This window comes from Emydura macquarii, unplaced genomic scaffold (genome assembly GCF_026122565.2).
Source record: "Emydura macquarii macquarii isolate MOO-44397 ecotype Brisbane River unplaced genomic scaffold, CSIRO-AGI_Emac_v2 contig_719, whole genome shotgun sequence".
NCBI lineage: Eukaryota > Metazoa > Chordata > Testudines > Chelidae > Emydura > Emydura macquarii.
This window is the reverse complement of record NW_027130856.1, coordinates 7236966-7252783: the sequence shown is the minus strand read 5'-3', so window position 1 is coordinate 7252783 and position 15818 is coordinate 7236966. Positions and strand designations below refer to the sequence as shown.

The 15818-nt window shown below is 41.1% G+C and overlaps 2 protein-coding genes across 7 annotated transcripts in view; one reads left to right on the top strand and one right to left on the bottom strand.

The window, feature by feature from the left end:
* Positions 1-2716, top strand: part of PFKP (phosphofructokinase, platelet) — a 77892-nt gene extending 75176 nt beyond the window's left edge. For all 6 annotated transcript variants that reach the window (XM_067542659.1, XM_067542662.1, XM_067542656.1 and 3 more), the window contains 3 exons: positions 228-327; positions 1086-1191; positions 2181-2716. In XM_067542659.1, coding sequence (XP_067398760.1) covers positions 228-327; positions 1086-1191; positions 2181-2334 — 360 coding nt within the window. In that variant the 3' untranslated portion in view covers positions 2335-2716. The remainder of the gene's footprint in view (positions 1-227; positions 328-1085; positions 1192-2180) is intronic.
* Positions 2717-4079: 1363 nt separating this feature from the next.
* Positions 4080-15818, bottom strand: part of PITRM1 (pitrilysin metallopeptidase 1) — a 37901-nt gene continuing 26162 nt past the window's right edge. The window contains exons 21-27 of the mRNA XM_067542654.1: positions 15491-15611; positions 14183-14254; positions 13349-13461; positions 9514-9639; positions 8201-8346; positions 6318-6420; positions 4080-4612 (exon numbers count right to left, since the gene is read on the bottom strand). Coding sequence (XP_067398755.1) covers positions 4519-4612; positions 6318-6420; positions 8201-8346; positions 9514-9639; positions 13349-13461; positions 14183-14254; positions 15491-15611 — 775 coding nt within the window. The 3' untranslated portion in view covers positions 4080-4518. The remainder of the gene's footprint in view (positions 4613-6317; positions 6421-8200; positions 8347-9513; positions 9640-13348; positions 13462-14182; positions 14255-15490; positions 15612-15818) is intronic.

Below are 15818 nucleotides of genomic sequence, written 5' to 3'. Positions count from 1 at the left end.
TTGGGGCCAGTATCTCAAACAGCCCAGGCAAAGTCCTTTTAAAATTCCCACATCGGGAATTCTGGTCCTGAAGTAAAGCAACGGTGTCTTTAAAAAAAGGGTGGGAGGATGAAAGAGGCACAACAGCCACAGAACACAGATGATTGATGGAATAGAGAGACAAAAATAATGCTTCTGGTTGGTGCAAAATTGTAACTAATCTCCAATTACATTTTAAACTTTGACAGGGTGGAGCACCTTCCCCATTTGATAGGAACTTTGGGACGAAAATCTCTGCAAAAGCTATACAATGGATCTCAAAGAAACTGAGAGAAACATACCGAAAAGGTGCAGAAATATTCATGGCTATTTACTATTTTTCTCTTCCTTCTGTGTTAACTCCAGAAAAGACAGCCTCTCAATCCCTTCAAGACATTTGTGGAGTCTTTAAATACACAAATACTAGCTTAGTATTTGTGGTTATAATGTAGTTCTTCCAATCTTACCAACCTACGTGGGCTTTGTTATAGACTATTGTTAATGTGTTTCTGTTACCTGTGACAAGAAAATGTTTCCTGACCGGAGTTTGATACTGTGAACAATGGTTGTCCTGTATCTGTTTTTCTGTGATTTACTAGCATAACTAGTTTTTTTCATGCATGTAGAAACTGATAGTTTTATAGTTACATGTGATTCTTCCTTTTTTTTGTTTTGTTTCTTGGTGGCTGCATGGGACACAGAAGAAGGTAATATGTCTTCTTTGGGATTCATTTCATCAATGTCATGAAGCAGTATTTACTATAAGAAATCTAATTTAAAACTGGAAGTTAAGGTTGTATCACTTAGTAAAGTTTGATTAATGGTTAATTAGAATTGCATCTTTACTGCTCAGTCATTAAAACTAATAAACCACAACACAAGGGAGGTTTTCCTAACACTGTTAAACAACTAATTCAGACGCTGCCATTACTTACTTTAAGATTTCAGTAACTCAACAAAATAAGAATCCTGCCAGATACTCACTCCTAGATCTAGTTGTTTATTACAAGAAAAGGGATAATTCTCCCCCAAATAAAATAACCTTGCCTTATTTATTATTTTTATAGGAAAAGTATTTGCCAACACTGAGGACTCCGTTTGTTTGCTAGGAATGCGCAGACGCAATCTTCTTTTCCAACCTGTGGTTGAGCTTAAGGATCAAGCAGACTTTGTGTAAGTGAAGAAGGCCTCTGTGGGGCTAGATGAGTATAATTTCCAATCCCTTTTGCACCCCTCCATGGCTTTTCCCTTCTCCACATCAGACAAACTTCATCATATAGTCCCACAGCACCATACCTTTCAACGTAGCCTCCTACCTTCAGTAAGTCAGGGATGCTCTGGCCTTGAATCATCCACTAACCTGCTTTTCCCACCATCAACTTCATGTTTCTCCATACTGCTAGTTTTGCTTGAGAAGAGCTCCCTGTGAGAATTCACTGTATCCTTTTAAAACCCTCCTCACGTCTTTGCTACAATGCCTACAATTCACTGTCTGGGGTTGTTTAAGGTGGCAACCACTTGGGCCTAGTGAGTCCAGTGTTGCAACCAGTTTTTGCCTACACAACCATCTTTATTTAAATCTTCTTCTCCCCAACCCTCTCCCATCTGGCTTTTTATTAACCAGGCAGATTTTGTCTAATTGTTAGCCTGAGCTCTTGAGGCAGGGATTGTCTTTGTACAGGGCCTAATGCAATAGGATGTAAGGATGTCCTGCCACAACAGAAATAATAAATTGTGTCTGAGCTTGCTTAGAAGGGAAGGTTAGCTGGCAAAATAGCACGTGGGAAGGAGATGGAGTTTGTGCATGTTAGAAGGCTAGCTGCAGAGGTACAGGGAGGAGGTCAAGGTAATAATCACTATGTGCCACAACTCCCTCCCCCCAAAATTGTTAAACTAAAAAATAAATGCATCCAAATAATAAATTTAATTTTCTGCTTTCCTGTCATGGAGTGTAGCTGGCAGCATGACTCACACAAAATAACCTACGAATCATTGGTTCAAGCAGAGTTGGTCATTAATAGATGCTGATATGAACTTCGAAAACTGCCTGCAATTTGAACAAAGCCAACTTTAATGGTGAATTTGCTCCTTAGGGGTAACAGCAGTGGGATCACTTATAGAGAATAGCTTTGACTTGTTCTTCTTCCCCACCTTCTGCACAGGCACAGAATTCCTAAGGAACAATGGTGGCTGAAACTCCGACCTCTGATGAAAATTCTGGCCAAATACAAGACTAGCTATGATGTTTCAGATTCAGGTCAGCTAGAGCATGTAGCAAGGCACAGCCCAAAAGAAGCAGAAACTGGAGCCATCTAAGAAGAGATCATTATTTTAGATAAAGTTATAACAGACCCACGTTGTGCGTAATAATGCTTTAGAATATTGATTACAGCTGTTTGTAACATTTAAATTATTGTACCAGCACTTTATGTGAATTCAGAAATGCAAGTTCCTTGCCCAGTATTATCTTAGGTTTAAAGCAATCCCTAACATCTAACTTATGAAGTACCAACTACCGGCCTGATCCTTAAGTTTAACACAATTCTATGCACTCTATGTGTGATGTTATTCATCTAGCGCACTTTATATCAGAGATAGTGTCTACACTCAGACTATATGTAGAAGACTAGTTTTGTGTCAAGTTAAAAAATGAATTTATGTATCCAAAGTGGAATAAAAGTACTGTTGCAAACCACCAGTGTGACTTCAAGTTGTCAGCTGTATTCGTTAGTTTTTAGGAACTGGTTAACATCACTGTAGAAAATAGGAGCAACTTTTTATTTGTATTCTAAAAGGAAGCAAATAACTTCCCCTTCTCTGCTTGTAGAAAGGGGAAAGGGGGGGGGGGGGTATTAAGAACAGGGAATCTGCAGATTTTTCTCTGTTGGATCTGTACAAGGAAGCTGTATTACTTTGAACTACCCCACATCCCTCCCCCAGAGAGGAAGGTGGCTGTAAACCTAAAGGAGACACAGAAGAGGCTATGTCTACATGGCAGCCGGGAGGTATGATTTCCAGCTCAGGCAGATACAGCCATGCTAGCTTGGCTCAAGCTAGTGTGCTAAAAATAGCAGTGTGGCCACAACAAAATGGCTGGTGGCTCAAGCTACCCAATGACCCTTTGGGTATACACTCATGCAGCTAGCCTGAACCACCATGGCCACACTGCCTTTTTTAGATGCTAGAACCAAGTTAGTGCAGGCAAATCTTCCTGAGCTGGGAATTACGCCTTTCAGGTGGCTATGTAGATGTATCCATAGGGGAAGTCTACACTGCAGCACGGATGGAGAGAGACACACACACACATTAACTTTACGTGATCTATCGTGTTAAAATAGCATGGACACAGCTGCGCCAGCAGAGGTTTAGGCTAGCCATCTGAGTCCAAGACTGGCCAGCTAGCCCGAGCTGCAACGTCCACACTATTATGTTTAGCATGCTAGCTCAAGTCTGTCTACCGATGCTGAGAGGCTCACCCTAAGCTGCAACGTAGACATACCCTTAGAGGCCACGCCGACTAACCTCGGCTTCTCTCAGACAGTAGGGCAACCCCCAAACACACTCAGGACTGATTCCTGTGATCAGCTGAAACATTTGTGAGACCAGGTTATAATCATGATGGTTCGGTTATGTTGACACAGCAGTTGTTTTTGCACAGCATAGTTGTGGCTATCTAACAGTGTTTTGCTGTGTGGAATCTAGCCAAAGATAACCAAAGGACAAAACAGCACACTGAGAACTACGTTCTGGGATATCCTTCCATTCACTACTTGGAGGAAAAACAACTGTCCCAGGGTCACACAGGTAGGGGCTCCATCAAAACAGCTGTGTTATGAATTAATAAAATCACATTTTCCCTTTCCTATAACTATTAATTATTAGCCACTAGTTGTACAGATACATGTTTCGATCCAACATTGCCACTCTATCATTAAAAATTTAAGCTGCAGTATAGACAGAATACAATGCAGCAAGAATAGTTATGGAGAAGCTGAGTTTTGCATGACTTAATTATGGAAAACTAAACACACTAGGAAAGACTTACGAAGTACCAGCATAGGTGTATCTTAAATCTGTTTACGTCCAACAATGGAGGTTTAAAAATACAGACATTGTAAAACATGATTTAAGGTAAACACATTTTAAAAACTCAAGTTCTAGTTTGGCTTTTAAAAAATAATTTGTATATTTAGAAGTTATTAAAATCCATACTTTTTTGTGCCATAGCAGCTAATATTTATGGAGGAACTGAAGATTTGCTTTATCTATAGATGAACAAATAGCTTTCATTTTTAAATAACGCAGTTGTAGAGATGAACTTTCTTTGGCAGAATTAATTTCTTTGAGGAAAGAGAGCTGAGTGGCTTGTTGCATGTAGAGTACAGAAGATGTAATGACCTTTAACGTGGAGCTTAACAGGAAAATTAAAAATTCTAATGTGCTTTAGTCACAATGAATTGGCTTGTTTTATTTCTTTTAAGTCATTTTCAGCAATAAATGTTATCGTTTGACCCAGGATGGATCTTTGGCAATGTGTGGATTCTCTGGGCCTAGTACAGCCAGTCCTCGGGTGCTCTTCCCACCTGCAAGATATCTGCAAGAGAGAGACAAATTATGAAAAGCCACCACGTAACTGTTGAAGTGCAAGTCACACTATACTTCAATCTGACAGCAACCTGACAGATACAGGTGAAACCTTTCACCTATACAGTACCTTCTGGATTAAAGTTGTGAGTTTTTATTTTATATAGATATGCAAAGGGCCAAGATGTTAGCAAACAAAAATGTGAGTGACATGCCTTATGCTAGTAGGCTGGTGGAAAATTGAGAAGATAGAACATATTTGTTTCTCTCCACTTTACTATATTATATGAGGCTGAAAATGATTATATGAATGTTTGAGGATTATAGGAGAAAACAGATGCACAATCAGTGTTAAGTGTTCTCATTCAGGGCTACACTGTGCCAATATGCCTAGTTTTAAAACTGACCAGTTTGAGCTATTCAACTTCTGTTTTGAACTATCTGAAAAAAGTCTGTAAGGTGCTTGTTTTTCCTTTCCCCCATAGTTAGCACAGATCCTCACCTTTTTCAGTTCTGTGCTGAAACTAAACAACAGAAAATAGGGGCACAGATGGGCAATGTCAGTTTTATTTGACGTACTCCGCCACCTCTTTTGCCCATGTGAGTGGTTCTCTTCATTTCTCCCAGATTGAACTCTAACTCACTGTCGCCAAGATGTAGAATAAACGTTTACTCACTGAGCTGTGTTCTTCAAGAACCTATGCCCTTTCATCTGTATGGTGCTCCCCAACTCCCTTGGGGCAACTAACTTAACATGATGGGACTGGTGAGAATAATACAAAAGAGGTGCGCACTTGGGAGCAGAGCAAAGGGCTACTCCAGAGAGCACACGGGCAGGATGTCACTTCTTAAAAGGAAATAAAAATCTTCTACTTCATTATCAGCATGAACACTAAGCAAACTGGAAAATACGATTTACACTTCCCTATTTAAGAGGCACTGAGCACAGCAGTCCCTGGAGATTCAACCTCCCTCAACAGTAAACAAAGAACATTTAATCTTTGAAAGGGTCTATATGTTTCTATGAATAAGAATGAGACTGGCAGTTAAAACTGCAAAGGATAAAAAGTGCAGTGAGGCTGTGAGCCAGACACTAATTGCACTATACCAGGAAGAAATTCCCCTATGAGGCACACTCCCCTAGCAGGTATTCAGAGAAAGGTGCAAATCTCCATAACAAACATCTGGTACTGGCCTCTACCGACCGGAAGCAAGATATCAGTTCAGGTGGCCCATTTGCCAGATGCAATATATAATTCAGTATGATACAATTTAGACACACTATGAGCAGGCAAAGACTGGTAGAACTGAGTCTAGAAAAGCAAATTCATCTCCATAGAAAAGGGACTAAATCAGGAGCCATGTTTGAGTAAAAAGAATAAACAGTTTCTGTTCCAGTCAGAAGCAGAACAGCAATCTCAGCCAAATGAAGTACTTCAACAGAGTTCACAAAACAGAAATTACTATGTTGGCTGATGGCAATACTCCTTTCACAGGCACACTGATGTTATGAAAGCAGGTCCAGAAAAAAAATGTCTTCATAGTGGTCTGTCTTAGAGGCCATGGGAAAAGTGATGGTGGCTTTTTTTCAGGCAATTTAATCATTCAAATCTTTACCGGCTATTTTACATTCTCTTTAGTGAGACATATTTTAATCTGACAAACTCTTACAGGGGATCTGGGTTTACTTGCATTTCTAAAATGAGCAGACTCACTTCTTTGCCATGTCAATGAGGTGATCGCTGCTGACAGCAAAAAGTTGCTCCCTGTGTCTCTGTTTCATCTCATCTGAGATGCCATGCAAGAAATAATTCATCCCTAAAAGTAAAAACATGATTTGGTAAGCATACTGAGACTTAGGCATCCAAAGATAAAAATCAGATAGGTGCACAAAGTACCCCAAAGCAGAATAGGTTGGTAGGGGAATGAATGCTATCTGCAGCTAGTTAATAGCGCCGCAATTCTAGACTTGTCATAAAGAATACAAACTTCAAATTGTTAACAAGTATCAAGACTAGAGCTGGGCAGAGAATGGGCGTTCCATTTTGCTGAGGATTTAAAAAAAACAAAAAAACAAAAAAACCAGTTCTGACAAAATCAAAGTTTTGATTTTAGCTTTCATAATACAAAACACAAACATTTAACCAAAAAGCCATTTGGAAGGGGGAGGGAAATCTAAATAATTTGTTCCAAAAGTGTTAAAATGGGACATTTTGATATCATCAGAACTTTCTCCCCTTTTTTCTCCAACTAGAATTTTGGTGAACTCAACATGATTTTGTGAAGGTTTTGATTTTAACAACTGTGTTATCCAATGGAAAGCTGGTCTGTCAAAGTTTTTGCGACCAGCTCTAGTCAGTGCTGCTAAAACAAAGATCTGACCTACCTTTTTATCTCTATATATACTCTCTACATAACTCTGCAAACAAATGCTTCAATACACTCACAGGAAATCCTGTAACAGGGATACTTGACTTACAAGAATCACTTCAATGATCAAAAAGGTTCAGAATAATCACTGATGGACTTCTTGACATTTTAACTTGCGACTCCATGAGGGGAATATTAAATAATCACCACATTTATGGCTCTACAGCTCCATTCAACTGTCGCCTCTCCCCTTCTAGCTATTGGGAGGGATTTTAGGGTTGTTCTCTTTTCTCTCCTCTAAACTCCATCTCACTGGAGGAGCTAGGAGGGAGCCTCCTTCATTTCCTCAGTCCCCATGAACATTGTTATATCCAGTGCTTCACTAATTTTGCCAGATACAAGTTAGAGCATGAGCATCTCCAGACTAACCTGTGCACTACAGGAGTGACAGGCAACTCAAGCACCAAAGGCTGAGAATCATTACCCTCTGACAAGCCAACAGCATGAGACATGAAGCATTTTGCTCACATATGGGCACAGTGACTAGCCTGTTTATATTGTTCAAACTGACAGGCAGAAAAGCCCATGAAGGGTGGAAAAGTCAACTATTTTTAAAGTTTTCTTGTTTAATAACCTAAAGTATTAACACAAGTAAGGCCATGTACAAACAAACATTGATTTTTAACTTAAGTGTTCCTTTATTTATACTTAAGGGGTGGAGTAGGCACCTTAACTTTTGGTTTGGATTTATCAGCAGGGGAGAGCTGTTCTCTCAAACTACAGATTATTTTGACGTGTGTTTAAAAAAATTCTAAAAAGAAAATATGAACAAGCTACCATTCCTTATGACATCCAAACATGCAGCTAATTTTACTCAGTTATTTATATTGAGTACTTTTCATCAAGTATCTCCAAAGCATCATACAAACAACTTTATGCTTTCCCCAGCTCTAAAAATAGATAAACTGAGGCAGAGAGCTTATGCAAATTCAGGATCTGTGTACACATCTAGCTAAAACAGGAATATAATCCATACATTTTTCCAAATATTCCATTCCAACCGATCAACTATTTTCCTATGTGCTAAAACAGGTGTAATTTGTTTAGGCTGAGAAAGACAGGTTAAAGAGATAGTTAAATAGAGGAAACCAGGAATCATTCATTTCCTTCTTAGCATAGCAAGAACGCTGGACTCCCATGCCGGAGGACTACAAATGTAGGAACATACCTTTGTCAGAAGGAGCTATAGGAGCATCTACAGCTGCAAACACTGCAAGCTTGGCTTCATCAATGTCTTGCTTAGCGAATTCCCCAGACTGAGCCCATTCAGCTGCTTTTTCAAAAGTTGAAAAGGTTGATACAGAATTTGGATCCCTAACAAATTAGAAGGAGTTGTTTTTATATTCTAGATGACATCCATTGTACAGACTCAGGTTAATACAGCTACTGATTTTAAACCCACTGCCTTTCATTCAACAATTCCTAATCACTCAACAAATTCTATAAACTACATCTATACCACACACGCAAACACACCGTATCAGATGAAGGCCTTCATACAGCATGTAGAAACGCTACACAATCATTTGAGATAAGGAGGATTTTATTCAACAGAAGTTATAGCAGAACTGTAGGTAGGCAGAGTGGGCTAAATTCAGTAGTAATGTAAATAGTTTCTAAACTGGTAATGAAAAAGGTACAAGTAATGCAAGTGGCAAAACACTTGTAACCTGCACAGATCTGGCATTCAGTAGGTATGTAAAACAAATAAAATATACTGTGAAATGATATTATTTGGGGACCAAATTTAGTGCCTGGCATAAGCAGGTGTAACTCCCATTAGTATCAATATCAGTTATGCTTGCTTACTCCAAGGATGAATGTGGTCCATGAGTTCTGGAGATGGTATAGCATAAGATGGGGTGGGCAGATATTACACCTTCCTGTAAAATTGCTTTTTCTGCTACACCCACTTTCTGTCCCTCAGATTTTTACACTCAATTTGCAAATCTATTGACATCCAAATTGGTGAAAATGACACTAAATTGTAACTCACCCCTGCTCTGTAACTGACACAAATGCTTACAACCACACGGATTTTAGCCCAGAGCCTTCCATGGGAGCTGTGCTAGGCTGCATTTGACCCACTATAATTATTTAATGAGGCCAAGACAGTGGGCATGTCTGGTTCTGCTAGGTAGGGTGGGAGAAGCCATTTTAGATATACATGTCAGGAAACCCCCTGCCCCCAATACATGTCCCAATGTACCTCCCCCAATTACTGTTCTTAAAATGCCTCAGTTCCCTCTCTTCTGCTAGGACCCATCCCCAGCACCAGGCCAGGAAGAAATAAGATGATGGTGGCATACAGGTGAAGCTGGGGTAAAACTGGCACACTAACCGCCACATACACCAAGCAAGGAGGTAATTGGGCTGAAGTGAAGCCTAGAATGCAAGAGGGATTTTGCTGAATCCTCGGAGGAGCACGGAGAAAGCCAGGAGCCAAATGACCAACCCCCACATCCACGCCCACTCTGTTACCTGTAAGAATAGAAAGTGAATATGCCATTGCTGCTGAGTGTAGCCCCTCCTCCATAAGCACCTCCTTTCTCTCTAATTTCCCTATGCAAGAATTTAGCCGTCATCAACCGTGCAAGGATCCGAAGGCTGAAACAAAAGAGATCCAATCGAAGTGTTAAATCTGCCATGTGGTGTTAGGTATCAAATCTACCACCTCTGCTCTTGACCAGAATTTTGCAAAGATCTAACTTATACAAATCAAGTGTTCCTAATTGCACCCTACAGCAATAATGATGATGATTTACACACAAAATGGAAGAATTTTAAATTGTGCCATTTTCAATAAGAAGCCTCTTGACTTCTGAACTACCATGATGTTCACTAACATTCCAACATTGTTTAAATTTCATTCCCCGCCATGAAATGTAAAGTTTTCTAATCCTCCTATTTTCCCACATGCCTCATGTCATAATATACCCAAAGAAACAGGATCAGAATGTGTAGGATGCGCCTTCTAGTTGGAAGTTATAGTTCAGTTAGTTTTAGTGCCCAAATACTAATAATGTGGCAAATTCTGCCCTTGGGCAAGGACTTCAGCAGGAGTCATGGGCACACACAGGGTAGAATTTAACCCAATGACTCCACCCTCCCTCACAGAACAACTTGTTATAATACAAGTGAGTGATATTTTTAGACAATTATTTAACACAATTAGATCAAGAGCTGTGCAAAGACTGCCTCTAGAGCAGTGGTTCTCAACGAGAAGTACACATACCCCTGAGCGTATGCGGAGGTCTTCCAGAGGGTACATCAACTCAGCTAGATATTTGCTTAGTTTTATAACAGGCTACATAAAAAGCATTAGCGAAGTCAGTACAAACTAACATTTCATACAGCTAATGACTTGTTTATACTGCTCTATATACAATACACAGAAATGTAAGTACAATATTTATATTCTAATTGGTTTATTTTACAATTATATGGTAAAAATGAGAAAGGAAGCAATTTTTCAGTAATAGTGTGCTGACACTTTTGTATTTTTATGTCTGATTTTGTAAGCAAATAATTTTAAATTATATGGAGGTTACTTATCTGTAACTGGAAGTACTTTGAGATAGGTGTCTCTGTACGTATTCGAGGTTGGTGTGCATGCACGCCATGCGCCCAACTCCGGAAATTCTAACAAACAGCATCCATTGGCCCACACATGCCCTGTAATTCACTGCATGCTCCAGGCCGAGGGCATAAAAGGCAATGCAGGCCAACGACTCTCCAGTTCCTCTTCTTACCGCGAATCCAAAAAGATCCGAAGAAGAGGGAACGAAGGTACTGGAATACAGATAGGGAACACACCCCTCAAAGAACTTCCAGTTACAAGTAATTACTTCCATTTCTTCTTTAAGTGCTAATCCTACGTGTATTCCACATATGGGTGACTGGCAAGTAGCATTCAGACTGGAGGAGGGTGCGAGGATGCTGGCAGGAAAGATGCTTGAACTACTGTAGTTCCCACTGCTGTCTCTACAGCAGAGGCTTGTACTAGTGCTCAATGTTTAGTGAACGTGTGCTTGGAACTCTAGGTAGCTGCCCTGCATGTGTCCACCAATGGTAAATTCATGCAGTGATGCTGTAAAGGAAACTTGTACTCCAGTGGAAAGTGCCCTTACCTTGTCAGGTGAAGAGATATGTGCCATTAATAGCACACAATGGTGCACCCACAAACTCATTTAGAGATCCTTTTAGAAGATATACTTTGTCCTTGTGAACAATCTGCTATGTCATGAAATAGCCTAGGGGACTTTTGGATAGATTTGATCCTCTGCAGGTAGAATGCTAACATGCATCTGATGCTGAGGTACTGAAGCTTCCTTAACAGATGTATGGTGTTTCAGGAAAAAAAAACAGGTAAGTGGATAGCTTGGTTGACATGAAATTCTGAAATAATCTTGGGGAGGAATTAAGGATGCAATCAAAGAAAGACCTTTTCCTTTGAAAAACAGTTTACAGTGGGTCTGCCATGAGAGCTCCGATCTTGCCCACCCTTCTGGCTGAGGTAATAGCCACTAAGAATGTGACCGTCATGGACAGATAGAACATAGAACATGTTGCCAAGGGTTCAAATGACAGCCCAGTAAGTGCTGATAGTACAAGACTGAGGCCTGACTGAGGTGTAGGTTTGATGATTAGCAGAAAGGTTCTAACTAGGCCTTTCATAAACTTCACTGTTGTAGAGTGTGTAAAGATGGAATGCCTATCTACTGCAGGAAGGAAGACACTGTTGCTCAGGTGAGCACCCTAGCCCATAGGGATGGGTTTGTTACAATGGTGACCGAGGCGGGAAGGTTGGAGTGATGAAGAGGACGCGCAGACTCTCACTCAGAGATGACCCATACTTGCTGATAATGGCGGGTCACAATTTAAAGGTCCGGCCACCCCCAGAACAACTCAAGTCATGCCACTCCCACGTAGACATCGCACTTTATCCTCAGTCTCCCCTTCTGGAAAGCAACAGGCCCCTCCCTGCAGCTCCCAGCTGTTGCTCCTGCCTCTCCCCGCTGGGTGCAGCTCACCGGCTCCAGCAGCTGCCATGCAGGGAGGGGGCCCGAGCATGTGACTGAGTGGGGCCTTCAAACCCTGGCAGAAATCTGGGAAGGACATATGAACCCACATCACCTCTACTCTCACTTGATCTGGGTTCGACCACCAGGTAAGAGAGGTGATGACTCTGGAGGAATAGTTACCCTGGGGTTGATGGGATTCTTTCCTAGGACAGCACTGAGGAAGAATCAGGTCCAGCACTTTTGGATTGAGCCAGTGGATGTTAGTCCTTGTGTTGCAGCTGGAGCTGCGAATGGCTCCTCCTTTTTGCATACTTTACCTTCCATCCGGGGGGGGGGGGGCGGCGGCGGCGGCAACTTTTATGGTCCTGGCCCCATCAAATTCACATACAAATGCTCAGCCAGTCTGGATGGGCTACGGGAGGGTTCCTTTCCTTTAGAAGCGGATCTGAAAGAACTCTGTCCTTACAACCATAAGAGTGTTCCTTAGTCTCATGGGAAGCCCAAGAAGAAGAGTCCTTTGGTTTGGCAGTTATAGACTCCGTTCCTAAGCTCGTGGTTGGAGGGACCATTGGGGGGAGAAGGGGGGTCTACCTAGCCCGGATCAGAGTGAGGCCTCATAGCCTTCTCCATAAGATGTTTTCTTAATCAAAGCTCATGAGCTTCATGAATTTGCAGCGGAAAAGGTCTGACAGATGCTGGACTCTGCAGCAATATACGTCTCACCCGAACATCAGAGACAGGCTTGGTGATCGTCACTCACAGAGAAGGAACAAGGGCAGGAGAGACAGTTCTTGAATGCCAGGACTTTAAGCATAGTCCCAGACCGCAGGGAGGGAGTCCCCGATATGGGGGAAAAAACCCTACCTATACTAAATATATTAAAAACTAACTATGCTAATATAAACCATACACGATTTACAAATTTATTTACAGAGTATAAGGATAAAAGCTGGAGAAATATGTGGAAACAGGAATCCCAACTCAGGCCATGTGGCAGTAAGAAGGAACTGGAGAGGTGTCGGCCCACACTACTTTCATGCCCTCGGTTTGGCGCACAAGGAGAACTACTGCGCATGTATGGGCCCACAAACACTGCTTGTTAGAATTTATAACAATGCGCTTGGCGCACATGTGCACACACATGTAGCATACACACAGAGACCTGCACCCGAAGAATTTCTGCATACATCCTGGTTAATGGTTTTCAGTCTGAAAATAGGTCAGTTTGATTTGTATGCCCTGTGTCACAAAACTCACATAGTAGCTCATTGCTGAGCCCTTCTGTTTCCTACCTTGCATAGTCGGGAGCTGTGTAGGGAACTGTTCGAATGCATTCACCAACATAATTCACTGGGAAGGGAAGTAGAAAATGGGTCTTCATCTGACATGGTTTGAAGGTAGGCTCCTGAGAGAGAATTGCATCTGAGTTAACATGACAGGTAGAGATTTTAAGTATATAGAACAATCCACTCATTTGGGAATACAGCACCACTGCATACTTAAGAGCCCGACACTCTCAAAACACTAGCACCCAAACGTTCAACCTAGCACTGGTTATTTGGTTACAAAAATTATGAAATTGTGTGCATGTCCCCTTGTAATACTATTATGAGACATGCTGAAATTGTCTTGGTCTACCACAGCACAGGGATATTGTACAAATACAGCCTCAACACACTACACATTCTCAATTATGCAATCCCCGTACCTTCCTGGACAAAAGGAGATCTGATTTGCATAACCTCCTCCCCGCTCTGCAATGCCTTCAGAACTCCCCATTCATCCCATCTCACTTCAGATATTCAAATACCACAAAAATAAAATAAACTACGTTTAGTAATGGGGACTGTGGTGGGATGTCTGTGTAAAACTAAGCCATCAAGGGCCAAGCAGAGCCAAAAGGGGAGCTATCAACAAGTCTAGGTTTAGGCAGTGTGCCAGGGTGAAGCAAGGGTCAGGTTTCATGGCCACAGTCTTAGGAAGTTCCGAGGACAGTGCAGGATGAGAAGGCACGTATGTCTCAGCTAAGCATGAATAACTAGAGAGTACTGTTCACTGCAATAACCATAGAAAGGGCCAATTAGGTCAGTAATATGAATAACCAAAGCCAAATAAACTGTACTTACAGTAATTAGTTTCCTTGTGATTTGTGAACAATTAACCCTTTCCCTTCCAACAGGCATGGGCTCTGGAGACTTCTACAAATACAGGACTTTGTATTAAAGATAGTTTAAAACGTCAGAATAAGGAACTGTACAAAAACTCCTGTTTTTAACCCCTGGGTCATGCCAGCCCCTTTTGCCCTCCTTCCCCCACAAACAACAAAAACATCAAGGTAATCTGATTACTTGTTTCTACTTGCACTTACGAGGAAAAACCAAAAAGGATGAAGTCCATTAGGTAATCTGGCAAAAGCAGTGCTCAATGATAACCTGATGTTCTTAAGGGCTCTATCGCCAGGCTTTAGACAGTGACTATGGGCTTCTTAATTCCTTCTATTGTGCAGAGGCCCAAGAGATTTGCGCAAATTACTCCTTATTTTGAGGGTTGCTTCTCTCCTGGACGCAGCCCTTAAAGTTTATTTCAGTAGTCTTATATGGCCCATACTCATAGATCAGAATTTGATCCACTTGAGTGCGAATGCCACTGAGCATGTTCAGTGTTTCCCTAGATGTCCTGGCTCAGGAATGAGTTACTCTCCAGCTGAATGACAGCTTGAAGGAGCGGCAGGGACAAGATCTTTCTCTCTGGAAGATATCTTAAATGGAGCTCAGCCAAAGAGAAGTGACAGGGCCGATGTGATGGGAAGAAAAAAAATCCCTCCTCCCCGACACCTGAAACAGCAATCAGGGTGTGAAGTACAAGTTCCAATAGCTGAAATCAGAAGTTCAGCCTCCATCAAATCAACCAACAGAAGTCCTTCCATTGAAGCCACACAGAGATTTATACATTCTCCTCGAGATGTGCCCAAAAAAGAAAGCTGTGATGTTCAGGGACAGAAGGAAGCACATTTTTCATTGGCTGTGTGATAAGCTACTGTATTAGATTTTCCCTAAAGTTCCCATCCGCCCTTTAAATAGATAAATAGTCTGTGGCCAGCAGACTCACATGCAGCCTGGAAAATATTTACACTAGATGGCATTATAAACTATTTTCATTATCACTGAGTTGAACAATAACTAAATAATAAAAAGTGTACATTAGCTAGGCAAACCATTTGAAGGTCACAATGCATATGGAAGGAACTGATTTCTCTTTGAGAAGTCATAAGCCTCTTTGTATGGACAGGATGTGTATAAGTTCACCAAACAATCTGCTTCCTGTTCGTCTGCTATGCAGCATTAGTCTGTACACTATTAATCTTACACAGTACAGTAACTCAAAAATAGTGGTTAATGTCAAATTTTACTCACAAATTAGATCATTTTTCATACCTCAATCACATGGGGGCGGACAGGTTTTCTCTCTTTTTTACTTCTAGTGATGCCCTTTAAAAAGTTTTCTACTTCTCTAGATGCTTGTGACATCTGCTGAGGTGCAGCATTCACTGAACATCTGTTTAAAAAACAAAATTCTGCAAATAGTAACGTTTCTTGCAGCTTTACAGCCTTTTAGATTTCAACTATTTAGCATCCTTGTACACTTATTTTTTCCCCAAAGAATCATCCAAAATCATCCACATCTCAGAGGATCTCTGTGCCAGTGACTTTGATAAACACAAATCCATCTGTAAATCAGGAAAGCATTGGCAATTCTGACTGC